This window comes from Sciurus vulgaris, assembly GCF_902686455.1.
Source record: "Sciurus vulgaris genome assembly, chromosome: 4".
NCBI lineage: Eukaryota > Metazoa > Chordata > Mammalia > Rodentia > Sciuridae > Sciurus > Sciurus vulgaris.
In genome coordinates this window covers 159,332,425-159,358,930 of record NC_136464.1, presented here as the reverse complement: position 1 = coordinate 159,358,930, position 26,506 = coordinate 159,332,425, and the positions used below count along the sequence as shown (strand labels likewise).

The 26,506-nt window shown below is 39.4% G+C and overlaps 1 protein-coding gene across 5 annotated transcripts in view; it reads left to right on the top strand.

The window, feature by feature from the left end:
• Positions 1-26,506, top strand: part of B3GLCT (beta 3-glucosyltransferase) — a 115,275-nt gene that overhangs the window by 37,769 nt on the left and 51,000 nt on the right. For all 5 annotated transcript variants that reach the window (XM_079135893.1, XM_079135891.1, XM_079135894.1 and 2 more), the window contains 3 exons: positions 4,592-4,701; positions 20,203-20,279; positions 20,774-20,885. In XM_079135893.1, coding sequence (XP_078992019.1) covers positions 4,592-4,701; positions 20,203-20,279; positions 20,774-20,885 — 299 coding nt within the window. The remainder of the gene's footprint in view (positions 1-4,591; positions 4,702-20,202; positions 20,280-20,773; positions 20,886-26,506) is intronic.

Below are 26,506 nucleotides of genomic sequence, written 5' to 3'. Positions count from 1 at the left end.
ATTCTCCTAGTCATTTCGAGTGCTCAGCCCCTCCCAGACGGGCACTTGGCAACAGAAGACATCATTTCTCTTCCAGCCTCCCTTTTCTAACTTTACCCTTGGCCCCCATTGTCTTTCCTGAATCTTCTGTGCTGCCCACTGTTGGCTTCAGAACCTCATTGGTCCTTTCCGTACCCTTGACTAATGTCTTTATCTTCCCCTTCTTCCGATTTGTCACCTGGATAGTTATGGTCAGGCACTTAACATGCAACCATTTATTGCACATTCTTGGAGGAGAATCTGTCTTGGGTTGTGCCGGTGTTTGCTGAAGGCAAGTTGCAGTGAGTTCAGAGAAGATTCAAAGGAAATAGTGTGATCATCTCGCTTAGCTGTGTCAACTGTGCAGTGGGAACCTGAGGGTCCGGTGGCAGAAGGGCATCACCAGTGGCTGCCCAGATGAGCTCTGGGATCTGGACTTGGCCAGAATGTGATTCAGCTGAGGGAGGGGCTGGGTGTATGTCAGAAAATAATTCCGGAGCTGATGTAAGAACAGCAGGGGTTTAAGCATGTAAGCTCTTTTTAGCTCTTTTTAGTCCCGGCCTGATTCTTTTCTGGAGTGGGTTGGGGGTGAAGAGCACGTCCACGATCTGTTGTTCATTTTTGTCGGGTGCCCCCTTCCTCTCTAGCCTGGCCCTGAGATCTCTTCTACACGTGTCCGATTCCTTAGCCGCTTCCAACTGTTCATATTTTCAGGTCCTAAATTCGACCCTGTTCCAAGCCTTCACTGCTCTATCTGCAGGAAAGGCCTCCTCTGTTCCCACATACACTTTTTTGACCTGTCCCCAGGATGTAGTGTCCTCATCCCCTCCTATTGGCAGGCCCTGCTGCCTGGGGCCACACTTAGCTCCTAAGGCCCCTGCCCAGATTGAAGGCAGTTCATCTGTATTCCAAGCCTCATAGCACAGCATACAAGTCCTTCAAGATCTGATCGGCCTGCGTATGCCTCCCTCTCTAACTTTATCACCCAAATGTTTCCTTACTCTTTTCTCAGAGTGCCTTCCAGATTCTCTGGGTACTCGGGAATGCTGCAGAAATAAAGCAGGCTGTGGGCTCTGAATGACCTCTCTTCTTCATCCACTAGTGAAGTACTTCCCTGTGTGTGTGAGACAGCAGAAAACTGCAGCTTTTGAAGGGAACTGTGGAAATCCTTCCTCCCAGAATTGTTTCTTGACTCAGCCTTACCTGCTTCCCATGCCCCCGTAGTACCCTGGGCTTGGTTCTGGCTTTCCACCTACTGGTTTGGTTATTACAGCCTGTCTTCTGAGCTGCAGACTCAGACACTTCATTGCCATGACTGTGCCCATTCATCCAGAGCCTTGCACTTAGTAGGCACTTGGAAGATGGTTGACTGAATGCATGTAGCCTTCAAGATCGGAGTACCTGGAAAGAAGGGGTCAGCGTGATCTCTTGATAGTTGTGTTAAAAAATGAATGACAGATAACTCACAGGCATGACTCAGATATATGAAAAGGGGAAGAATTTGCTTTGTTCCTGTAAAGTCTCTTCCCTGTGTGGAAGAACTGTGGTCTTTGTAAGAACAGTGGGAGCTTTGCTGAGCTGGTAGAAGTGGCAAGAGTTGGTTACCATGGTGCCCACAGGGTCAACCTTTTGACAGATGGATCTTCTATTCTTTTAAAGACTTTATTATGAAGTAATTTGAACACATGAAAGGACACAACTAGTAAGATAATGAATATCCATGTGTCTTCCACTTAGATTAAGAAATACAGCATTACTACTACAGCTGAAGCCTGTCAACCATTATCCTCATTTAGTGTTTATCATTCTCATATAATCGTTTATATTTTCACATGATATATATGCATACATACAATATATATCCACTTGACGTGTATTTCTTCTTAATGTTTTGCAGACTATTGACTTATATAGTTATTCTTTTGCAACTGTTTTTTTCCCCAAAATTTTCTTTTTGGTATTCATGTACAGTATTTGGGTTGATACATATAATGCTGGTTAATTTTTACATGTAGTGAGCTGATGCACAGAGGACTAGTTAGTTTTTATTGCCATGTAGTATTCTGATTTATGTATCTTGTTGGTGGATATTTGGGTCACTTTCCTTTTTTTTCCTTTTATACAGTGCCACTGTGAACACTTTTTAATATGTCCTTGTTACACACATGAGAGATTTTCGAGGATGATTAATAGGAGTGGAATTTCTGGGTCATGTGCATCTTCAACCTTATTAAATATTGAAAAAAAATTATCCCCTGAGGCTTATTTACTCCATTCTTATAAAAAGAGATCTTTATAACTTGTATTTTGATACACCAGTTTATATTAATGTTTTAGATATAGTGGATTGAAGATAACATTTCAGTTAAACACAAGACATCCCTTTAAGCTTTATCAATGTGTTTGGTGTGTAGAGCCAAGAAGCTGATTTAAAGTAGAGAAGGGTAGGTAGATGGGTGTTCGTGTTTACCTAAACTCCTGAAGGGAAGGAATTAGGTCACATTCAGTACGTTGCTCAGCATTCCCTTTTAAATGTTTTATTGAGTTTTAACCAAAGAACATTTCAGATTATTTTTAGGAACTTGATGGCTCACTGTGGAGCCATCTGTATGAATATTTGAGTGGGTGAATAAAGAATGGAATCGTAGAACCAAACATAAGGGGGGAAAAAAAAAGACACAATGAAATACAATTAAAACCAAATTAGGCTGGGCTTGGTGGTGCACACCTGTCATCCCAGCGATTTGGGAGGCTGAGGCAGGAGGATCATGAGTTCAAAACCAGCCTCAGGAACTTAGTGAGGCCTTAAGCAACTCAGTGAGACACTGTCTCTAATAAAATATAAAAATGGGCTGGGGATGTGGCTTTGTGGTTGAGCCCTCTGGGTTCAGTCCCTGGTATCAAAACAAAATTGGTGTCCCTAAGCAAAGGTGTTAAGGATATAGGCTTGTGGTGGGAAGAAGGTCCCTATTGGTCTGCTACACACCTGGCTGAAGGACATAATTTATGTGACATCTTCTTTCTGCCCACAACCTTGTTTGGTGGCAGGTGCTGCCACCGTGGCTGTTTCTATCTATTTCTGTGTTAAGAGTTCAGAACCTGAGAGGCACAATGTGCTTCTTAGGTGTGTGGCTTGAGCAGCTGCTTCTGGCAGGACCTCTGGGCATTGCCCCAGCTCGGCGGGGCACAACATCCTAGAGTTTTGCTTGCTGTTGCAAAAAATTGGGTCCTTTTAGAGTGGGCCCTTGTGGGCCAGCAAATGCTTCTGGGGTGTGGTTGTTGGTGGGCTTCTAGGTGGCACTTTTGGCCAGTGCCCTGTTGCTGTGCAGATTTTGCAACCATTTTCCTGGAGAGAACCTCTAATCTGGCTGGGTTCCTCATGATGTAGGATAGGGATTATTGAGGCATTTATTTGCAAATCCTTGTGAACTTGTGGGACATATGTATTCAGTGTGTGTCACTGTAAAGGGCTATCCAGAACATTTTTGAAATAGCATATTAGTTCAGTAGGGCTGTGTTATAGTTTGGGTATGAACTATCTGCAAAGGCCCATGTGTTAAAGACTTGGTCCCCAGACTATGGTACCATTGGGAGGTGGTGGAACCTTTAGGAGGTGGGGAAGGAAGTTAGGTCACTGGGGGCATGTCCTTCAAGGGAATAGATGGTCCCCATCCCCTGGATGTCATGTTGCACTGTGCCACCAGAGGCTCAGAGCAACAGGGCCATGGACTGAAACCTTCAAAACTATGAGCCAAAATAAATCTTCCCTCCTATGTTTGTTTTCTCAGCTATTTTGTCACATTTACAGCAAGATAACAGAGGCTGCATAACAGCGTGTCATAGAATGGGTGGCTTAATCAGTCTAAATTGATTGTCTCCCAGTTCTGGAGGCTACAAGTCCAAGATCAAGGTGTTGACCTCGAGTTCCTTCTGAAGGCTCTGAGGGAGAGTCTGTCCCAGCCTCTCTCCTGGGCTTGTGGATGGTCACCTCCACGTGTTTCACATCGTCTTCCCTCTGCATGTTCTCTCTGTCCACATTTTCCCCTCTTATAAGGACGCCCATCCTATTGGATTAGGGCCCACACTAACGACCTCATTAAACTGGATTACCCCTCTAAGGACTTGGTGCCGTAGGGTCACATCTGGGTACTGAGGGTGAGAATCCTTTAGCCCATGTCAGCAGCAGCACACTGCAGGCGTCCAAGGGCGTCATTTGGGGGCTCCTTGTAAGCACTGGATTTTCAGTCACCAGGGAAGTGGTTATTCTTGTCACTTTCGAACTTTGGCAGATGCAGGAGCACTTTCTCCGTGTGTTACCACAGTCTTGGTCTAGTACGGTGAGCTTATTTACGTGCTAACTTCTAGGAAATTCATCTCAGAAACCAGTTTAAGAGGTTTGTCTCTGAAATTTTATATAAATAGATTTCCCCTGCTGAGAGTTCATTGCCTGAAGGATTATCTTGTAGTTGCTGCTGTTTTTCCCCCTACTTATTTTCTAGTTTATTTCAATCATGATTTTAAAATACCTAAAATTTTTGTTTTGTTTTTGTTTGTTTGTTTGTTTTGGTTCTAGACTTAAAAGAAATTGTATTTGTCATCCAGAGCCAAAGTAATTCTTTTCATGCAAAGAAAGCAGAGCAATTGAAAAAGATCATCTTAAAAAAGGCTGCAAATCTTACACAGGTACGTAGAGATGTTTGGAATGTCTGTAATGATGTATTTCTTCATACATGTATGTTTTCTCCAATACCAAATCTATAGAAAATAAATACTATTTATTTAGATGGGAATAACAACTCATCTGACTCATTTTGCTTATTGAATATTGACTGTTGTTGAAAATGCTCTCATTAATTCCTAATGCTCAACGCATCATATATTAAATTATTGTGTGTGTACGTATGTATATATATATATGACACATATATGTATTTAACTTAGAATTATATAATTATGTAGGACTTTGTATAGCTTTACCATGAAGCCTGATAAAAAGAAGTTGAAGAAATGACTTTTTAAAGACAGGTATTAAAATAGAGATAATTAATATTCAGAATTCTCGTAACAAGTTTTAAAGGCAATTTTCATGTTGAAATAACATTTTCATTAATCTTAGTGTGTTGCTTTCTCTGTGAGCCTCTTAATCTGTTTTTTAATTGGATGTCATTAATTGAACTTTGATTTGATTTATAATGTAATATTCCAGAAGGATTATGGAGTGGAAAATGTACGCATACAGGTACATTTTAATGACATTTAAAATAGACATGAACTGAATCTAAAGTTGCTATGAATAATGGTGAGGTTTGAGACAAAGGAAGATCTACTTTCTGGATCAGTAGTCCCCCTTTATTTGTGGAAATGTGTTCCAAGACTCCAGTGAACGCCTGAAACTACAAATAGTACCAAACTATATACTATGTTTTCCCTATTTGTGCATATTTAGGATGAAGTTTAATTTGTAAATTAGGCACAATAAGAGATTAACAACAAAAATTAACAATAAAATAGAGTAATTACAGCATTACACTGGAATAATATTGTCAGCACCACTATTGTGGTGCTTTGGGGCCATTATTAAGTAAAGTAAGGGTTAAGGAACACAAACACTATAATACCACAGCAGTCAGTCTGATAACTGAGTTGACTGTTAAGTGATTAGTGGGCTGGTAGCATGTATCGCAAGGATACCCTGGACAAAGGGAAGATTCATGTCCTAGGAAGGACCAAGCAAGACAGCCCAAAATTTCATCATACTACTCAAAACAGTGCACAATTTAAAACTTCAGGAATTGTTTGCTTCTGGAGTTTTCCATTTAACATTTTGAAATCGAGGTTGGTCTCCAGTGAGATCACAGATAAAGGGGATTAGTGTATTGCCATATAGGTGCTTTCTTCTTTAGCCAAGTGAAAAAACTTCCTTCAGGTCCTTTGTACCAGGTTGCTGTGGCCTTCAAGACAGTATTTGTTTGTATATAGATGCTACCTCTTGATTTTCTTAGGAAATAACATTTTTGACAAGATAAATGCATGTTTGATTGCTTTCTTCTCTGGTGGGGGCTGTAAAATAAAGGGTCAGAAATATCAATGGAATTAAGCAGCTTTAATGATATTTGAGAGCAAGACATTGCTGAGAATGGGTTTATTGTATCTTGTCTTTAAATGCTTGATGTATAAACTTCATAAACTTCCCTGCATCCCTGCAAGAACAGGTTCTCTGGGTTGCCTTATTTGGAACATTATTTCTCTGTGAGAGAAAAGAATTATGTGGTTTTGACAGATTATTTTTTGATAATCAGAGATCAGATCAGCCTCATAGGTTTAAAGTTCATCTTTGTTCAGAAACCTAACTTTTGAAAATTTTCTTTAACTGGGTCTTTCTGATCTCATGAGAGGGGCAGACATACAGCAGCCTCAACTGGCTGACTTCCATCTGTTCTGGTAGAGGCACTAAGGGGGTGGCCAAAGAGCAGGGAGGCACTAGGATCCTGAATAATCCCTTAGTTGAGTCCAGGAAAGCATGAACTGGATTTAACTCCATTGGACCTTGGCAACTACCCCAAATTATATGACCACAATTACACAGTATGGACTTGTCAAAACTCAGGCATTACTTATTCATAAATGAATTAAGGGCACACTTTTCCCTGTGTGCCTGCCCTGTGTGCCTGCCCATTTCCTGCTCCCAGAAATACCTTCCATCTTGCGGAGAGTCATATATAGATTAAATATCATCCACATTTAATTAATCCATAGTAATAATTTGCTATTAATGTGTATAACATCCTTTGCCAACAAAACTCAACTGATTGAATTTACCCCTATTTCTCTGTTATTTGTCTACTCTTTTCTTTTTCTTCTTTTTTGTGTAGATGAGTACACTTCATTGACTCTCTACCTACCTTTCCCCTTCACTCATCTGGGAAGGTTAATTACAGGGCACCTTGGAGCAGGATAATGTTCCTGGGACTTGGTTCTCAGTAGGAATAAGGCATGCGGGTACATTTTGGTGGGAAGTAATAGAAATTATAAAATAAAATGTTCTTTCTTTTTTTCCCCTTAGTAAAAGGACACTTGGGAGGGTAATACTGGGGGCTGGGTGTGCCTACCATTATTTGGAGACTTTGCAAACTGTAGGCCCTAAGGTGTAAGATCTCTGGGTGATTAAAACTGACCATAGACCCTGTGGGAGGGTGGTTAGATGTTCCCCTTGAAGCAGAATCTGACAATTTGTCTTCAGGAATGGAAAAAGTGTGTTGGTTGGAGCTTCTTGGTGTCTCCCAGTAGTTTTGATTTATTAGTTTTTTGGTGCTGGGGATTGGACCCAGGGCCTCATGCATGCTAAGCACGTGTTCTACCACGGAGCTTCACACCCAGCCCCTTCCAGGAGTTTAGAGGCAAGATGTCAGGCAGCTCAGAGGGAGTGGATCCAGAAGAGCAGAGGGGACCTTCAGTGTTTATTCCCCTGATGTTTCTGCCCGTGGATCCCAGCTTCATCTCCTGTCACTGAGGCCTTTGAACTTTATTTCCCAGTCATTTCTAACTTCCTGTGGTCCCATGATCACCTTGCTGTGCCTCTGTGGCTCTGCCCATGTGGAGCACCATATCTTCTTCCTTATCCTCAGGAAGCCTTCCTGTGTTCCTTCTTGACCTGCCCTCAAAGGATTTCCTCGTGGTTCCACTTCTGTATCTTGTACAAACTTCTTTTGTATACTTTTCACTTTGTATCATTGCTTGTTACCATTTTGTCTTTCCTACAAATGTTGAGAGCAGAGAAAACAATGTGTCTTATTAAGTTTTTGATTTCTCAGAACCAAACACAATGTGTGTACTTAGCCTGAGTTTTCCGTGAATGTTAATTGAATCGAATCCTGAAATTCATTATCCCTTCTTCCTCAGAGCTGCTTTCTTTTCTATTGTAGGAGGAGTTCCTCCTCACTTCTCTTCCAGACAGTAGGGAGACCTTTGGTCATGCACAGGCACACACATGTACCCAGGTGTACACACACACACACACACACACTGCATTAAGTCATAGGTTCTCTGAAGGCACTTACTTCTTTTGATCTCTCCACAGCACCTTAGACAAAGTAAGCATCCAATATATGGCAGTTGAATTGCAAAAAATTCCCTTGACTGCTTCCACACAAACAATGTAATGATGGCTTAAGGAACGCAGAAGATTTGCTTCCTGTCTCCAAACAGTCCACTTGGTGGGAAGGCTGGGGTAGGCACTTCTGCTCTAGGTTCCTTGCTTTGGGATCCTTGGATATCTTGTCCTTATCCACCCTGCAGGGTGTGGAGGACAAGGAAGCGACCTTGAAGTTGTATGTGTCACTTCTCATTATGTAGCATTGTCCAGAACAGAATCAGGTAAGTATATCAAGGCTGGGAAATGCAATGTCTGGTGGCTTTGGGTCCAGCCAGAACTCAGGGGGTCTAACCACTAAAAGGTAAATGGTAGGATGGGTCCCAGGGAAAAAACTGATGTCTCTGCCAAATTTAGGATTTTGTTTACACATCAAGAACTCACCTAGTTTGTAGAAGAATTTATCTATGCATATCTCATTCATTTGGTATTTATAGATTTACTGTGGGCAAAGTACTGGGAAAACAAAGATCAGCAAGATAAAGTCCAGGAGAGAAGACAGGCCCATCAGCAGGTAACCTTACAGCAAGGTGGGAGTGTAGGGATGGAAGGATGCACAACAGAGGGATCCACACCATAGCTGGGTGGGGACGTGGGCAGCTAAAGAGGAGATATAGGGCTTAAGGAGGGACTTCGGAGAGCTGAGTCCTGCATATCAGGCACCAGTTAGGCTGAGGTCAGGGATGGGAGGGGACAACAGCAGGTAGGACAGCCAAGCGAGAGCTATGGAATGTGAGGACCTGCCATTCTGGGAGAGTATCAGCTGGGAGTCAGCCATGCAGGAAGCCAGCCTGGGAAGGTAAATGGGGCCATGGTCATAGAGAAACTCTATGTACCCCAGGGGGCCAGGCCTTTCTCAGGGCTTCCTAGGGGGCACTACTGGCATTTTGAGGACCATCCCTTTGATGTGTGAAATGTTTAGTGTCTCTGGCTCCTGGCAGCCTCCAGTCACTCTTCCAGCTAAAGTGACCCCTGGTTGAGTCTTACTGCTAGAGAGAGCCGTAGAGGGAAGACCTGGTTGGACGTGTGTCTGAAGATCAACCTCGGTTAGCTGTGGGAGGATGGTATTAGGAGAGCCAAGGCCAGGGTAGGGGCTTCTCTCTGAGTCTGTCAGATTAGCCAGGGGCAGGGCTGCTCAGGTGAGTGGCTCCTGTTGCTGGGCCTTCACCATGACCAGTAGAGAAGCACTGGATCTGGCTAAGGGGTGGCTTGGAGGTCATGTGGGCTGGATGGTGGCATTTAGGCGCAGGCTGGAGGAGAAGGAAGGAATGGCTCCTAACTAGGACTTAGGGGAGGTAAGGTAGTGCTGCTAGGTGAGGCTGAGGGTGGCTTTGCAGGTTTACGGGGGCAGGGCGGGGGGTGGAGCTGACTGCAGGTATTATCAGTGACCAGAGGCTGGGTAAAGTTTTGGCCAGGAGCTGGTGGACTTGAGGCTCAGCAGCACATATGGGTAGTATCTGGAAGCTTGAAGGCAGTGGGCCCTGGGGAAGATAGGTGTCTGGGGGTAACAGGTGTCTGGAGGAGCAAGGGCAGGCCTCCTGGGAGGCTGAGGGACAGAGAGATGCAGAGAGAAGGGTAAAGTGTAATGCCGGGAACCCCAGGTTCAGTCTTTCAAATAGTGTCCAGTCCTGTGATGTTCTCCAGAGAGGCCTGTTAGGGGTATCTCAAGCTGCCCATCTGACAGGACTATCTCTTGGGACTCCTGCCTGTGCACTTCCCTCAGGAAGCATCACATAATGAGTGTGTTGTTGCTGGTTTGTGTTACTGTCATTATTATCTCCCTTTTAATTTTTTAATTGTGGTTCAAAAGCACATATCATAAAATTGACACTGTAAGTGTGTAGCTTGGTAGCATCAAGTACCTTCGTGTTGACAACACATCTTCAGAACTTTTCATTGTGCATCACTGAAACTGAACCCATAAAACAACAACTAGCTGTTTCCCTTTCCCACAGCCCTTGGCCACCACCATTCCACTTTCTGTCTCTGTGAGATGGAATATTTAGGGTCCTTCACAGAAGTGGAGCCATACAGTATTTGTCCTTTGATAATGGTTATTTCACTTAATAATGTCTTCAGGGTTCATCTGTGTTGTAATGAATGCCTAAATATCCTTTTAAAGCAAGGTTCAATGTGAGTCTGGGATTGTGACTCAGTGGTAGAGCACTTGCCTGGCATGTGTGAGGCCCTGGGTTTGATCCTCAGCACCACATATAAATGAATTAATAAATAAATAAAATAAAGGTCCTAAAACAAAAAGGTTCAATGTTATTATTCTTATTTTGGCAGACTATGTTGTTGTTGGTAACCTCAGCCCACCATGATGGAAATTTTTATCTTCAGATACCAGGTTTCTGGGGTGCCCTTCGGTATTCTGCACAGGCTCCCTTATGGTTAACTTTGAGGTTGTGCATCTGTCCTGACTTCAGACTGCAGAGGGAGGCAGGATCTGCCTCCTGCTCTCTTTTACATTTCCCATGGCACCTACTGGAATGTCAAACACAGTGTTAGAAACTGTATTTCCATGGGTGCATCTGTCTCCGGTTTTAAAACTCAGGAAAAAGCTTCCTTCCTCAAAGTATTTTTCTTGTACTTTATTCTGTGCTTCTGTTCAGTTTTGGTATGCATGCACTATATTGTCTTTTATTTTTATTTACACTTTGCAGTTTGGACAACCTGTTGAGTTAGATTGCCACTAGGTGGCGATATTGATATTACTTTTAAAGACAGGTAATTAAGTATAATCATTACGCAACCCCCCCAACATTTAATTTTTGTGATAGTAAATAGAATCTATACTAAAGGGATAAGGAGCCCTCCCTCTAATTATAAGATAGTCTGTTGTTATTCCAAAATTCTTTGCTCGCGTGGAAGTCAGCTGACAGACTTGAGCGCTGGGATTTCAATCATTCACGCAATTCAGAGTGCGCTGTCATGGCCTAGGTAGTTTCATATTTGGATCAAGTCTTTAGGAAGTTGAAATGGCCAGCAAGATTTTAGAATTTGAAACTATGCTTGATACTCCATCATTTTTCCTCTTTATAGAACTTTTTATCATGTGATTCAAAGTCTAGTTTATTCCATGAACAGCATTTTGGAGATCTAAAAAATTGTTGACAGTTAACATAAGGACCTGTAGACAATTCTTGGGGGGCAGTGATGAAATTCCCTGCTCCAGAACTGCATGAACATAGAGAAATAAGTTCAACTTGTGAGAAATAAGTGCTGAAACGCATCAGGCGTGGGGGGCAGCATCTTATCGAGACTGAATGGCTCCCTAATTGAAATGTAACTGGGCCCTTTTTCAAGAAATTGACATGAGTTGATGGCCCAGTCTGCCATGGAAGCCGGGATAAGGGAAATCTAAGAGGCAGATACTGGCTTCTCCAAGGAGCACCTCGATGCCAGGGTGTGTACTTCTAAAGGGTGAGATATATGGGGCTCTCCTGTCACTGGGGTCCTGCATTATGAAGCCTTCTGGCTGCAAATTTTGGTTTCTCCATAGATTTGCATTCAAAAAAGTGGCTGGGTGAGGGGGGAAATCAGTAGTTAATTTTTACCATTTGCATGTTTATTTGATAGCTCAAAATATCTATGCCTCCCACAATACCAGATGTCTAGAACTGCTGTTTATTTATTCATTACTCTTGTCAGGTTGCACTTGACTAGAAAGTCTGCCAAAAAATTAAGGTGCAAAAATTTAATGGTTTCTGTGATTATGCATCTGCTTCTAGCTATTCTCTTTGCTTTGGCAAGTCATTACCTGTGCCTGTTTTGCCTGAAGGTGCTAAAATGCAGTCTTATTATAAACACAAACATTTTCCATCATTACAAGGTGAACAAAAAACAGGAGCCTAAACTAACATTCTATCTGAAATTTGAACTCTTCTTGGAGTTATTTCCAAAGTGGTGAAACTTTTCCTCATTTTCTAAGATAGTTTGGGTCAGTATAAGTTGTCATTCCCATCTCCAGTTTTGAAGCTTATAATGCAGTATATAGTCACTTTGAACTTTGTATGTTACATATTTTATGTTTTTCTCTAATTACTAGGTCAGCAGATTTTACTATTGTTCTATATGGAGATTGCTGTTCTAGATTACTGTGGTGCAGAGGGTTAAAAGGGAATCTAGAAAGAATATTCTAGTTCAAGAATTACTTATAAGACAGACTGTACCTTTTTATACTATAAATGACTTAAGTGGAAATTAAAAGTATAAAATAAATGTATTAAAGTATTTATTCAGTAAATAGTAATTGAGCATTTCCAGTTAAATTAGGCACTTTTGTCTACAGGAAAAGGACATCTGTAGCCAATACACAGGGCCCTTGAAAATCTAATACATACTTGTAGTCATTAAGAAGTGTAACACTTTGTAAAAGTATGAGTTGATATCATGCTAATTGTGCATGTGAAACCAGAAAGGATAAAGAAAAGACTTTGGTGAAGTCATGTTGGAAAGCAAAGGAAAAACAAGTGGGTTGTGGGTTTAGAATGTATTTCTGGAAGGTAAGACCTGAGTTGTCATGGAGGTCTACTTTTTGGATGCCAAGTGGGACTGGAATTTGTGCAGGCCCCATCTGCCTGGCTTCACATGCATAATTCATATGGTCTGAACTCGCATTCTGACATGGTGCTACATGTTTTGACTTCAAATATGTGTCACAATTCTCAAGAGCCCCACAGATTTTCTTCACAAGTCCTCTTACTATAGAATTTGTATGGACACCATTTGCAGGATGCACAAAGTATGTGTTTAGAGCACGTAGTGATCCTTTTAGGTGAGGGTGGAAGAAAAGGAAGGTTGAGGAGGTGGGGTGTGTGGTTGATGAATAGGGTTCCCAAGTGCATGTCTTTGGATAGAAGAAGAGAGATTTTGAAGAAGGGCCATTTTTTTCCTGAGTTCTTTTCTTCCCTCCCTCCATTACAGATGATGAGGTAATATGAAATTATAAAGATTGACCGTTTTAAGAGACACACAGACAAAAAGCAAATTGGAGGTGAAACCTGTCAGCAGAGTTTGTGGGACACTCTTCTAAGAAGCCAGGCCCTTGAGTTTATTTTGTTTTAAATGTCTGTTATGTGCACAGCATCTGTGTGCCAATTATGATTTGATTTCCATTTTTCGAATGTAACAAAATTCCTTCCTGAAGGGATGTTAATGTGACAGCTTTTATTTATTTATTTTTTTCATGAAATGGGAGACAACAGCTCAGTCTTGGGGGATGGCTCTTTAGGGCGTCTCGAATTTTCTTTGGAGTGGAAAGAAAGGCTGTCATCTGAGTGTCCTTTCTTTTTCCTTCTTGTCCTCCACTGAGATAACCTTTCCAAGAGCTTCAGAAGTGCATGAATCACTGCCTAAAATTACAGAAACCCATTATTGTTCACCAAAAGAAATTCACAATAAGATTAAACTGGGAACGATGAAGGGAAGAGGATGAAGAGCTTAATTGTGTGGTTTTGGTAGGCACTAGTAAAACAATGATCCAGCCACCCTTTGGAGTTTCTGAATTGTGAACTTTAACCTTAGCACAAGGCGAAGGTCATGCTTGGTCAGGAAATTGTATTGTATGGGGACAGGGAGGTAAGGCACTATAGCGGGGAGTTGGAGAGAGGCAGAGAACAGAGCGTGGAATTAAGGCGGGACAGGGGGAAATGGGCGGAGCCATGGAAACATTATGTTTCTGTTTTTTAAGGCAATTTGCCAAAATAGAAAAAAATTTCAAAAGTGGGGGATGCTTCCAGGTTTATTTGGGGGAGGGGGACAGGGGATGAGGGGCAAATATTAGATGACCTGTTCAGCATTAGGACAAATGGAGCTAACCTAGCTGCTTAGACACCTCTCCATCCTCCCCACCCCTAAGCATCTAACTTTTGAGGGGAACAGACATTTCTAATTTTGTTGCCTTCTATTGCGAGGAGACTTCTAATCCTTATTTAAAAGCTGGCAGAATCTCAATCTTACAAATAAATTATACTTTTTTGCTTGTTCGCACAAAGTTTTGGAAATCACCATATTCTGGAGATGAGTTAGTCAAGCCTTGGCTCATTAGATTTAAAAAAAAAAAAAAAAAAAAAAAAAAAAAAAAACCCTCATTTCCATAAAACAAGCCAGGAGAGCTGGCAATACTTTAATAGATTAGTGTGAAGAAGCCTGAGAAAGATGGCCTTCTACTTTCTATTTTTAGAAATTTGCTTTATTGGGAGACAGTGTGAGATACTTCATTAAAAGGTTAGCTTTGAGAATCATGAGTGTGATTTATTGCCTTATCTTTTTGAGGCTATCATTAAACTTTGCTTTAGAGATGAAAGCAATTGAATATTTAATTACTTCTTAAAAGTTCTTTTCGGGAGGGATACAAATTGTCAGGTGTTATGTAGTCATTGGTTTTTTATTAAACTGGATACTTTATTATATTGCTGTTGAATGAGAATTTATTCATGTATTCATTTAATAAATAACTGATGAACATTTACTTTGTGAAAGGGCTTGGGCAAGATGTCCCAGGAACAAATGGATAGTTTTTACACATCTTTTCACTAAAATAACACTGTGTTTTTTCACATATACAACTAGCTTTCTTAGAAACAGTTTCTGTACATGTGTCTTTATCTAGAATATTCTGTGCAGCACAGGAAACAGAACATTGCAACTCAAGGTAGGTTTGCCCAGCAATGATGAAATCTTCATGCTATTTGGAAGACCATGTCATGAACATTTGTCTCTTTTTTGGCTGCCCAGTCTTTGAACCCCTTCCTTATCATGAAGACCCTTCCTGTGAGTCTGGAGGGAGCTGGAGCTTGGCCACTAAGGGGGCAAAGGCCAGATTCTATCTCCCTTAGTATATGGAAGGGAGGTCCTGTGATCCAGCATGGTTAGTTGGATGTTGTCAAGCAGGGTTTTAAATCTGGAGCTAAGGACCCAAAGAAGCAGGTCACTATAGACCTCTCCTCTGGTGGTAACATAGGTGGCTAGTGGTGATGGCGGGTCAAGTTAAGAGCCAGAGGATGCAAGTGTGCAGAGGAGGCGGGTGCTTCGTGCAGGTGCGGATGGGACCTGGGGTATGATGTCCAGCAGGGGTGGCCTCCCCAGGCTGTGGGTCACTGTAGACTGCCATGCCCTGTTCCAGGTGCTGGGATGGCACTTGCCTTCCCTCCAGGATTCCCACTCTTGTCAGGGGAGCATGGGGTTCCATCAGTTGCATTGCTGCCTGAATCAGTGCAGACCTGAGGACACAGTCAAGGACACCTCCACCCCTGCCTCAAAAGGCAAGCAAAGGTCTATGGCATTTGAACTAAGTCTTGAAATAGTTAAGGGTTTGCAGAAGTCCTTCCTTAGGCAGCTGTGAGAACTATGGATGGAGGCAGTAAACCAGGTGGAGGGGTGTCCCACCCAATGTTAGTGAGGGGATGAAAGAAAGGAGGATGAGCTCCTCTGGAGTTTGAGGCACTGGCGAAGAATCGAGTTTATGGGGCTGGAGTTGGGAGTAGAGACAGAGTTGGAAAGTGGAGTCAGAATCAAAGCCTACTTTTTATCTATTCTCATCAGCATCATTTTTATTTCACATTCACTTTGTTGCCCTGTGCTCTGCTGTTTCCAAGTGTGAGCTCATTTAACTGCGAGTTGCCGTTTTCTTCCCAATTTGCTGAGAGGAAGCTGAGACATAGATTAAGTAATGTACCCACGCTCACATCACTACCAAGTGGTGGAGCCGGGCCAGTGTCTGTTGTGATGGACTCCAAAGCCTGGTCTCCACACTGCTGATTGAGCTGGAATCACCCACACAGCAGATCTGCGCAGCAGATGTATGGAAGTGATTCCTTGTCAGTTAGTAAACTGTGACCTGTTCGTCCCTTTGCCTGGTATGTCTTTATAGCATTTGTCCCTGACATTGTCTGGCAGATTTATTTACTATTTGTCTCCCTCATTAGAACATGAGATCTAGGAGGACAGGGACTCTGCCTGTTTTTCTTTTTCACAGCTGTCCTCTGGGTCCCTAGAACAATGTCTGCCACATAGTGGCTGCTCAATGAATATTGTAAAACAGTAGGAGCTGTCACACCATTACCATGCGCTAAGTGCTTGGCAGGTATTAACTTACTTGATCCCTGTGACTCTTGTTATCTCATTAGAGAAGGAGATAGAGCCACAGCTGGGTTAAGGAACTTGTTCAACATCACAAGCCTAGAAAAAATAAGAGCTAGGATTCAGATGCAAGTACTTTGTCTTCGGAAACCTCATCCTTAAATGCTAAGCTTTACTGTTTTTCTGAGAGAATGAATGATTAGTTAAAACAGATTTATATGAGCTATAAAAATGTACTTAGTAATACATTTCAAAGTAAATAGTTTGTAGAATAAAATTTATAAATAATGATGCAATATTTTTCTTTTTAGGAAGGACAGTTAATAATTAAGACGGGGATCTGGAAAAAGTAAAACATTACATATATTTTAAACGTAGACTCAGATTCCTGGAAAGTGTATGATTACAGCATCGCTTATAATCTACTGGCCCATAAATGAATACTGGATTTTAAAGGCTAGTAAATCTGTCTCAGGTATGTTCCAAACAGCATTTTACACATCCCTTATCTTCATAAGATGTACTTACCTCTTATGGAAGAAATCATAACAATAAACAGATGTTAATTTTCATCATAATTTATTTGTTAGTTTAAAAGCTGAGTTCAGTGCCTAAAAACTATATGATAGTCGGAATTTGGAATTACAGTTTAACGGGAATCAGTCTTGAAATAGAAATTCAGTCTTGTAGAACCTCTGCCTAATATTTAACAAATGTATTGTCTTTTGCTTTCTAATTTAGCATTCTATCTGAATGAGACAGCCCATAAACCCAAATTCTTCTAAGTGTAGAGGTTAAATTAAGGTAAGCCCATGTTGCAAATACTGGTAAATTGTCTACTGACTAAAGGAGAGATCAACAGCATAAATCATTGAATTCTTTCAAAAAACAGGCAGAAGACAAAAGTGGTTCAGAGTCAGTCATGCCAAATACTTAAAATTATGTATGATATTTTAAATATTTGTCTGTTTTAATCCGTTTTCAAATGTTCACTTTTTCCCTGCAGTCAACATTTTCATTTGCTTTCCCTTTTCTGTGCCCAGCCCACATTTTATCATTTAATTTCTAACCCCTGTGTGCTTGCCATGGTTAGGGCATATGTCATGGGTGGAATTTTCCCTTACCTTTTAGATTTGAAATAATAGCAAGCTGGTGATTAGCCTTCATTTAGATTGACATCAACTTTTTACGGCATGCAGCGTGCCTTTACCATCTTCTATTCCAAACGGCTCTTGATAACGTGCATACAACATTTTCTTACTCTTCCCTTGGTTTTGTCATTTGTAACTCTACATCACCTATCCAGTGACTTACCGAAGACACTTGCTTTGAAGCTTAAATGCTGCAAGATGGTGACACAGCACCTTTTTAGGAGATCTCAGTCTTGTAGAACATTAATGGCTATGACTCCACGTGGTAAGAATTGAGATCAAATCATCTGATAGAAGATTTTATTGTGACCTTTTTGATTATTTATCTTGGAGGCACTAGTACATCTCAGTATGTGTGAGTCTGTGTGTGTGTGTGTGTGTGTATGATAAGAATAAAAACCCTTGGGCCTTTTGAGGATTAGTAGACTAAAATTTATTTATAATTAAAATGTCCATAGTTTATAGTAAACCAAGACTAGGATTCTGAGTGTGAAGGTAGAACCTACTTTGTGTTTTTGAGGGCTCACACACCTTTGGAACCTGTTCTTGACAAGGCATGCAAGTTTTTGGAGTGTTTCTATTTGGAGATACAGGGAAAACAAACTTGGTGTCCCTTCTTGTGTTCACAAATGGAAGCATATATGAAATCTATTGTATGCTTTAGTAAACAAAAGGTAACAAAGCCAGGGATGATTTTGATTCACTAATAATCCACAGGGTTTATTTCTTTCTAGTATTTGACTCCTTTGTTCTGACGAAAGCATTGTGGCATTTTTATTGTTGTGGCAAAAGTTATTCATAAACCTACCTCTTAGTCTCTGCCAGGAAAGAACCCTTGCAGTGGAAAAAAGGAAGCCAATTAATATCTGACTTAATACCTGTTAATATTATATGTGTCTGTAACTAGGATGTGCAACACTTGTTTGGAAGTCAAATTGTGAGTTGCATTCATTTTCCCTCAGTTTCTAAAAAATGCTAACTCTGTTTTAACTCCTTTAAAGGATACTTAAAAATATATCTCATCCTTCTATCATCTTGACACAAACATTTCCATTTTCTGGTTCCCTTAACTGCTATTCATATATGAATTTGTTTTAATGTTGGAGTCATGTCTATTTTTCCCATTTAACATGAAGATATTTCCACTGTTATAAAATTTTCATCATAATTTTAGTTGCTACTTTGTAACTCATTAGCACTTACTTTGTGTAAAACTTTAAAAAGTACTTGCTATATTTCTTTTCTTGTCTAGTTTACATTAGCATTCACTCATCGTTATTTCAGGTTTATGCAAATGGTAATATCATTAGTTTCTTTACACATGATTGTTTGCTCTTATATAATCCTTCATGAATATATATGTGTGTGTGTATATATATATATATATATAATGTCTGCATATATATATATAGCAAGTTTTAAAAGACAATGAAAATTGTTGCATAATTCAGAAGTGACAGTAGAAAGGCCTGAATTATTTATATCATCCTCTCTTGGGTAACTGCTAATTTATCCTTTAGGTTTGCTTTTTTCTAACGTGCCCCATTGTTTGTCTGATTTAACCTTGATTACTGTTTTTACATTTCATATTTGTACCTGAAAGTTGAAATGAATACTACATAAATGAAAGCAATGAGGTCTATTTGATATTCAGTTCCAGTGATTTATGATAAAAACTACTCTTTTCTAAAGTAATAAATATATATAAGCTTGAAGACTGGTGTGGGAACCACACTGGTGCACTAATATTTTAAATATTTAAGCATTTACTCTTAAATTCTGTCTGTAATGACGGTTACCAGGAATATAATATTATAACTAGCCAAAAACACAGGATATAATACAGTTTGTTAGAAGAGGAGGTTTCGCCATATCAGATATGAAGTTCTGACTTTTGCCTTTTATAAAGACTTGAAATATAGTGAATAGTGCTTTACTTCAAAGCTTAAATCCTTAAAATTTCACTCTTTGTATATATGTATGCATATTTACTTATGTAAACCACAACCACAGTTGTGCCTTATTTCTGAATCTTAGTTCCTTCTATATTTATAAATTTGAAAATTCCAACATTCTGTTATCCCTTTTTTTTTTTGCTTGAGTAATTAAAGATTATATATCTAGTATTTAGATCCAACTTTTCATTTCTGTGGTGCTCTCAAGCACTTTTAAAGATCATTTTTAGAGCACTTTAAACAACTACTTTAAAAAAAAAAAACTTGAGATAGATTAGATATTGTATCTTCTTGTTTAGCCACAGGATTTTATTTAGCATATTTTACATATCTTGTGTATAAAACAAAAAAAAAAAAAAAAAACTGTTTTTGTGCCTCTGAATCATCCCTGACTGCTTCCCTAGAGCTCTTCCCTTTCTAGTTACCTTTGCAGATCTGCAAATTTCTGGTTAATGCTGAGTGTCACTGAAGACCCTCCTCATCGGTCTTGAGCACTGTAGGGTATCTGGGTGGCAGAGTAGTTGTTTGGATTCAACCAAGATACTTGCAGTAACTTCTGAGAAAACCAGAAAGAACATTGTGAAGAGTAACATGTTGGATCTTTAGATGTACCTGCATCTTTTTTGTGAGGGGGGGGTGGGGCGAGGCAGGAGACTGGTCAGTTGTATTCTTTTCTTTGAACACTGCAGTCAAGAGTTTGATCAGTTGCATTAATTTGCTTTTTTTTTTTATTTTTTTTTTTTCGGTACTTGGGATTGAACTCAGGGCCTTGTGCTTACTCTACCAACTGAGCTATATCCCCAGCCCAGTTGTACTAATTTCCTTTGTTCCTTATGTTTTTTAGGAACTGCCCACAGTCCTCCTTCTTCATGAGCTGGCTAAGCAGGAAGGTGCATGGACCATACTCCCACTGTTGCCTCAGTACGTGTGTTTAACTCAGATGTGTAAAGAACTGACATTTCAAGCTGACCGCTTTTGTGCTCTCTAGTTTTTGAATTAAGAAGGTGTTTTTCCTCAGTCAATAAGTGAAGTAAATTTGAATTTTACCTTTTATGATTACCATATTAAACAGATTTCATGATTGGTTCTTATTCAGGCATAACTTTTAATTTTAACTGTGCTTCATTCTTAAAAGATGAAATGCTTCAAGTTGATATTTGAAAATTATTCATCTTCTGAACTGGTATTGTTATGGAGACAATTAACTTTAAGATCTCTAGCTGTTCTGTAGATGATTGGTGTCTGACTTTACTATAAGTTGAAACTCTATACAATCAGGACAAATATAGAGAAAAAACCCTCTAGATGTCTTACCATTCTATTTGAACTTCATCCATTTCCCACCTACCAGTTTTAAGTCTTATTGTAAACTCATTTTACACAAACGATGACTGTAACTTATTTCTTTGTGTTAGCTTTTCTGGAACATATAGCCACAATTCATCATGGATTTTCTTCTGTGAAGAGGAGACAAGAATAAAAATTCCAAAACTCTTATCTACACTTAGACGGTACGATCCATCTAAGGTAAGTACAACTTCAATGCTAGTATTTATACTTTCTGGCCAGTGCTTTGGAGAAAAGTTTAATTTTGATTAAGAGGTATTTGAATCTAACAAAGACAATTTAAAATGAGAAGGAATCAAGGAATAGGTAAATATCTGGAAGCTATGTTAAAAAATTCTCTTTTGGCTTATGGAGAAATGGAATGTATGGTGAGCCCATACATAGAAAATAGAAATAGAAAATACAAAAAAATCTATTTATATGTGTTAGGAATTTTAGAGTCAAAAAAAAGCACACACAGAAGAGTTCGGAAACAGTTCCCCCTAGAAATAAACCTTAATTGGTTATTTTTATCTTTATCAGTCAATGAATATATGTATTAATTTATATAGAAATATTTTTGAGTACCAATAGTGTATTAGGCACCATGGAGAGCAGGAGCTAGAGTAAATCAGACAAGGGTCCTGAGCACATGGAGGGTACAAAAGAGCAGGGGACTTTAGTGAATCAATTACAGTTCAAAAAATCATCTATAATAAGGGGAAGCATAAGATGCTGTTAGAAGCGTACAACAGGCTGTTGAGCCTAATCTGGGAGGGTCAGAACAGTAAAGGATGCTTACTCTGAGTCCTGTAGGATGAATAGGAATTAGCAGAAGAGGGTACCTTTCTATTTGAGAAGGAATGATGTGAGAAGTCTTGCATTAGAGAGACTCAGTGAAGTTCACTACCACTTTCATATTTTTAGGCCTTATTTTGGGCAAGTTTGATAAGCAACTGGATCTTGTTTACCTCTGAATCCCTAGCCTGAGCAGAGTGTTGAACATTTAGGAGTGGTCAGTGACACTTTGTGAAGGACTGAAAACCCTAACATACCAGCTTTCCTTCCAGACTGTGTTCAAAGGCTCAGGGGATTTAGAAGGCTGCCCTGGAGACATGTCAAGACTTAATCAAGTCAATTCAGCTCTCTTCAAGAACCTGGTTGCTTTATGGGATCCTTTAGACTTGGGATAAGCAGAGTGGGACCCTTTCTGGTACCATGAGATACCTGCACCACCCAGATGACCACTCTAGAAAAGAATGTAGCTTAATGAGTTTCTGGGAAATGAGGGCCAATTTTGGCTTCCTGCTTGGTGTGTTAATGTAGATGTGAGGAAGGGCAATTGGGGTCATTAGATTGAGTTCTCCAAACTGGAAAGTCTGTTACTGTAATAAAAACAACTGATTTTGATGATCTTTAGATGGAAGGATCCATATGATTTCTGTTTTTGCTTTTGATTTCTGGGACGTTATCAATGTAATTAGATGAGAAGGTTGTTAGGTGAAAAAACAAAGTCTTCAAAGAAGAGAAAAGTTACAAACCTGACTCGTCCAGTCTTTTCAAATGATGTCAGTCAGCATCTCTGTACTTGGTCGCCATGTTTTATGTAAATCCTTCCTTAAGCTTCTGTGTTTTGTTTTGTTTTGGTTTGGTTTTATTGACTTGAGAAAAACTCCCCAATCTTTTTTAGGATGTAGGCGTTTCAGCCTTCTCCTGGTGTTCGCTTCACCTGCAGATTATTTTTCCATTATCCATGGCTCTAATTCTGTACAGGGGATGGTGACTCACTGTGCTTTTTAATGGAAATTGGATGATAAATGTAAAAGTTCAAAGCAAGTTCATGAAAAGCGAGTACAGAACAGAGGTGAAATGAGACGTTTTCCCCATCTTTTCTTAACTCTGCCGTCTCAGGAAAAAAAAAAATGTCTAGGATGTTTTATTTCTTTTGAAACTAACATTAAGGAATAAAGATTACATAATATTGAAGTTAGCTCAAACCTGTGTGGTTTTTTAAACCCTTTTTTCTTTTTTCCTAAGATTTTACAGTTTGCACAAAGCAAACCTGACTTTGCTATTGACACAAGTAAGCCACGTTAAAACAATAATTATGTAATTTGTTAGAAATCAGGCATTTTGTTTGCTTCTGATATTTTCCTTTAATATCTTTCAGCCATTCTTACAAAGTTGATACTGTTTATCCAGTATTTTAAATATAAAAAATAAATCTTTATTAAATGACTTCTAGGTGGCTTCTGTAATTTTTCCAATTCTTGTTTGATGTCTTTCTTTTTTTCCCATAGTACACTTTTCATAGGTGTGTGTTTTGATGAAGTGCGTTGACTTTTTGGATTTACTTATTTAATTATTTTTGGTACCATGGATTTATTTTTTAATAGAGGTGAAATGTTATATAGTGCCTATCATTGTCCTTTCTGTGAGGCCATTAAAGTCATTAATAAAAATGGGGAGTGTGACTCTTTCCATAAATTCTATATTAGTTTCTTCCTTAAAATTGTGTATAATAACCTGCACAAAAATAATGAAAAACAATCTTACATAGTTCATGATAGCTGAACACGGCAGTTAGGAGATAAAATATGACAGCATGTTTTACATAAAATTAGGTAATGAGAGGTTTTAATAGTGAAAGATTAATTAATTTGGAATGAGAGGTTTTAAAGATGAGTAAGAAGGGTGCTAAAATATACCAAGGTATTTATTTTCTTTATAGGATATAGTGGCATGGTATTTTAAATGGGGTGATTTTCACATTGGTGAATGTTTGATAGTTTTGATAAAGAATTATGTTATTGATTTTTTTTTTTTTTAAAGCTGTTGAAATCGTCTCAAGTTGAGGTTATTTGCCTTTGATCATTACTGGGCATTCTTCTAACCCGGTAATGACTTAATTATCCATAGACAAAGTATCAAGAAGAAAGTCATCATGTGCATTTGTGAATCTAAACCTACAGTTATGTTAATAACTGTCACACATGTGCTGTTAATGTCCTGTTGCTGAATTGACCAAAACTAGGACTCTGGGAGTTACTTGTGATATAACCACAAGCACAATAAGGCTCTTAAAAATTATTTAAAGGTACTTAAGCACCATACCCTCCTGCTTTTATATTTTTACAATGAATAAAATAAGGTGGCATTTGATGAATCAGAAAGAAAAGACACAAAACTTTTCAAACTTAGGGTATAACTTGATTTATTATGTTTTAGCTTCTTCAGTCTCTCCCCAGGACTCCCTCCATTCATTTAACAAAAAGCTCCCAGGCACCCATTACATGTTAGAGATACTAGAGAGATAACAGTGAACAAAATAGACAACATCCATGCCTGCAAGATAATATTCATGTTTCAGGGAAAATCGTGGTCAAATGCAAATAAATATAGAATACATTAGTTGGTAATAAGTGCTATGGGGAAAAAGCTGAAGGGGGGAAAAGAGATTGAGAGTGGGCTCATGTAGGATGTTCAGGGAGTACCTTAGGGATCAGGGCTCATTGGAGCAGAGTCGAAGGAAGTGAGGGAGTGAACAGGTGTTCCCCACTCCTGTATCAGACTGTCCACTTATATCTCTGCTTATCTAACAAACCTCAGACTTGATATTTTCAAAACTGAGTTCTTCATGCCCTCTTGAGCCTCTTCCATCCTCAGTTCTTCTATTCTCAGAAATGGCATCACTGTCTGTCAAGTTGCTCATACAAAAACCTAGGATTTATGATAGTTTCCTCTTTTTTTCTTCAACTCCATGTTTGTCTGTCAAGCTAGATCTACTTCCAGAATATCTCTGTCATCTGTCTTCTCTCCACATTTAATACTTCTACTCCAGGCCACTGTCATCTCTTGCCTTGACCATTAGTAGAGCCTCCTAACTGTTCTCATATCTGCTCTTACCATCCTAATAATCTAGCTCCTCTATAATTCAGATCGTACCACTCACCTGCTCAGAAACTTCCAGTTGTTTCCCATTCCACTGAAGATATTTTCACTGGGTATGGTGTTCCAGGTGGGCAGTCATTCTTCAGTCACTGTAAGGATGTTGTACCATTGTCTTCACCTCCCATTATTTCACTTGAGAAGTCAACTGCGTATCTTATCTTCGTTGTGTTGAAAGAGATGTTGTACGCATTTGCCTTCTTCCTTGAACGTTCTTCACTAGCTGCTTTTTAAATTTTCTCTATCTTTGGATTTCAACAATTTTACCATTATGTGCTTGTGTGTGGTTTGCTTTTGTTCATCCTGTTTGGAATTTATATAGCTCTTGAATCTATGGCTTGATGAATTTTATTAGTTTTAGAAAATTTTAAATGTTTTCAACTATTGCTTCATTTCCCTTCCCTCTCTCTTCATACCATTGTTTTCCAATTTCATGTATTTTAGATCTTTTCAAGGTACCTCATATGAACTCAAGTACTTTTTTGTATTTTCTTCCTTTTGATGCCTTAGTCTGGATATCTTTTACATACTTGCTTCTAGATCACTAATCCTCTCTTTCATTGTGTTTAATATCCTTTTGAGTTCCTAACTTCAGTTCTTGCATCATTCAATATATTTCCATTTGACTCTTGTTTATAAATTCTAGTACTTTGGTACAGTTGTCCATCTTTTCATCTACTTTCTTAAACATATTAATCATATTTAAGGTTTTGCTTGATAACTGCAAAATTTACCTGTACATCTGTATTTTTCACTTTATTGCTTTGTTTTTGATTTGGCCTTGTTTCTTTTCCTGTCTTGTACTTTTTGACCAAACATCACATATTTAATGTGAAAAATTAAGAGGGCTGTGAATGAGATGATAGAACTTTTCTTTAGGAGAATATAATATTCTTCTGTATCACAGGCCTGGTTCAGATAAGTCTGTTTACAAATCATCCTTACTCCTGGCACCCTTTCATCTGGTAGAGTCTCCCCAGCACCATAGACTTCTGAAAGCTTTGCTCAGCTTTTTAGCCTCTCTACTTCTGCTTCCTGTTTGATTCTTATTTTTTCACTTTGTGTGCATGTTTGTGTGTATGTGTAGTGTGTGCGCACACGTAGCTAAGGTAGTTGAGGAAAAATTGTCTGCTGAATCTTGATCTTAGACTCACTCCCTGTAAGTGTCTTTAGTAGTCCCCAGCACCAGCTTCTACTTCTTCAGTCCAGTAAGGCTGCAGAAGTTTACAGCTGTGACTTTCTTCTGCATGCTATTCACAGTTCAGAAGCCAGAAAGTTCCCTTGGGAAAGAGGAGGCCAATCTTGGGTTCCCACTGATGGGTTTTTTCAGTTGTGAAACCTTAGCCCTTCACGTCCTGTCTGCCTTTGTTATTGTCAAAGATTTGTTGCCTTCAATCCTTTGTTTAGGTATTTCTCCAACGTTCATACCTGTTTTTAGTGGTAGTGTATATCTAATCCAGGCTATTCTGTTGTGGCCAGAAGTGGAAATCTTTTATTGCCCTTAGAATAAGTCTCATGCTCCTTTTCTCTCATACATAAAACCCACTCTGGTCTGTCTTCTTCCTGTCTGGTTCAGACCATGTTTCCCAAGCCCAGTGTATGCTTGCCACCCTACATGTATTTTATCATCAAGGACTTTTGTGTTAAACATCTCAATTGCTCTTCCTCAGATTTTTGCACCGTGAACTCCTTGATATTGTTTTGTCTCTATTCATTTGTTACATGACATGTTTCCCATTTTATCCAGGGCACCAGTCAGTCAATTGCTGTATTTACTTGTTTAATTTCTATCTCTCTGCTATGGCATAAGCAATATTGCTGCCTGTTGGAGAGTCTCAATAAATATTAATTGAATGAATGAATAAATAAGTGCA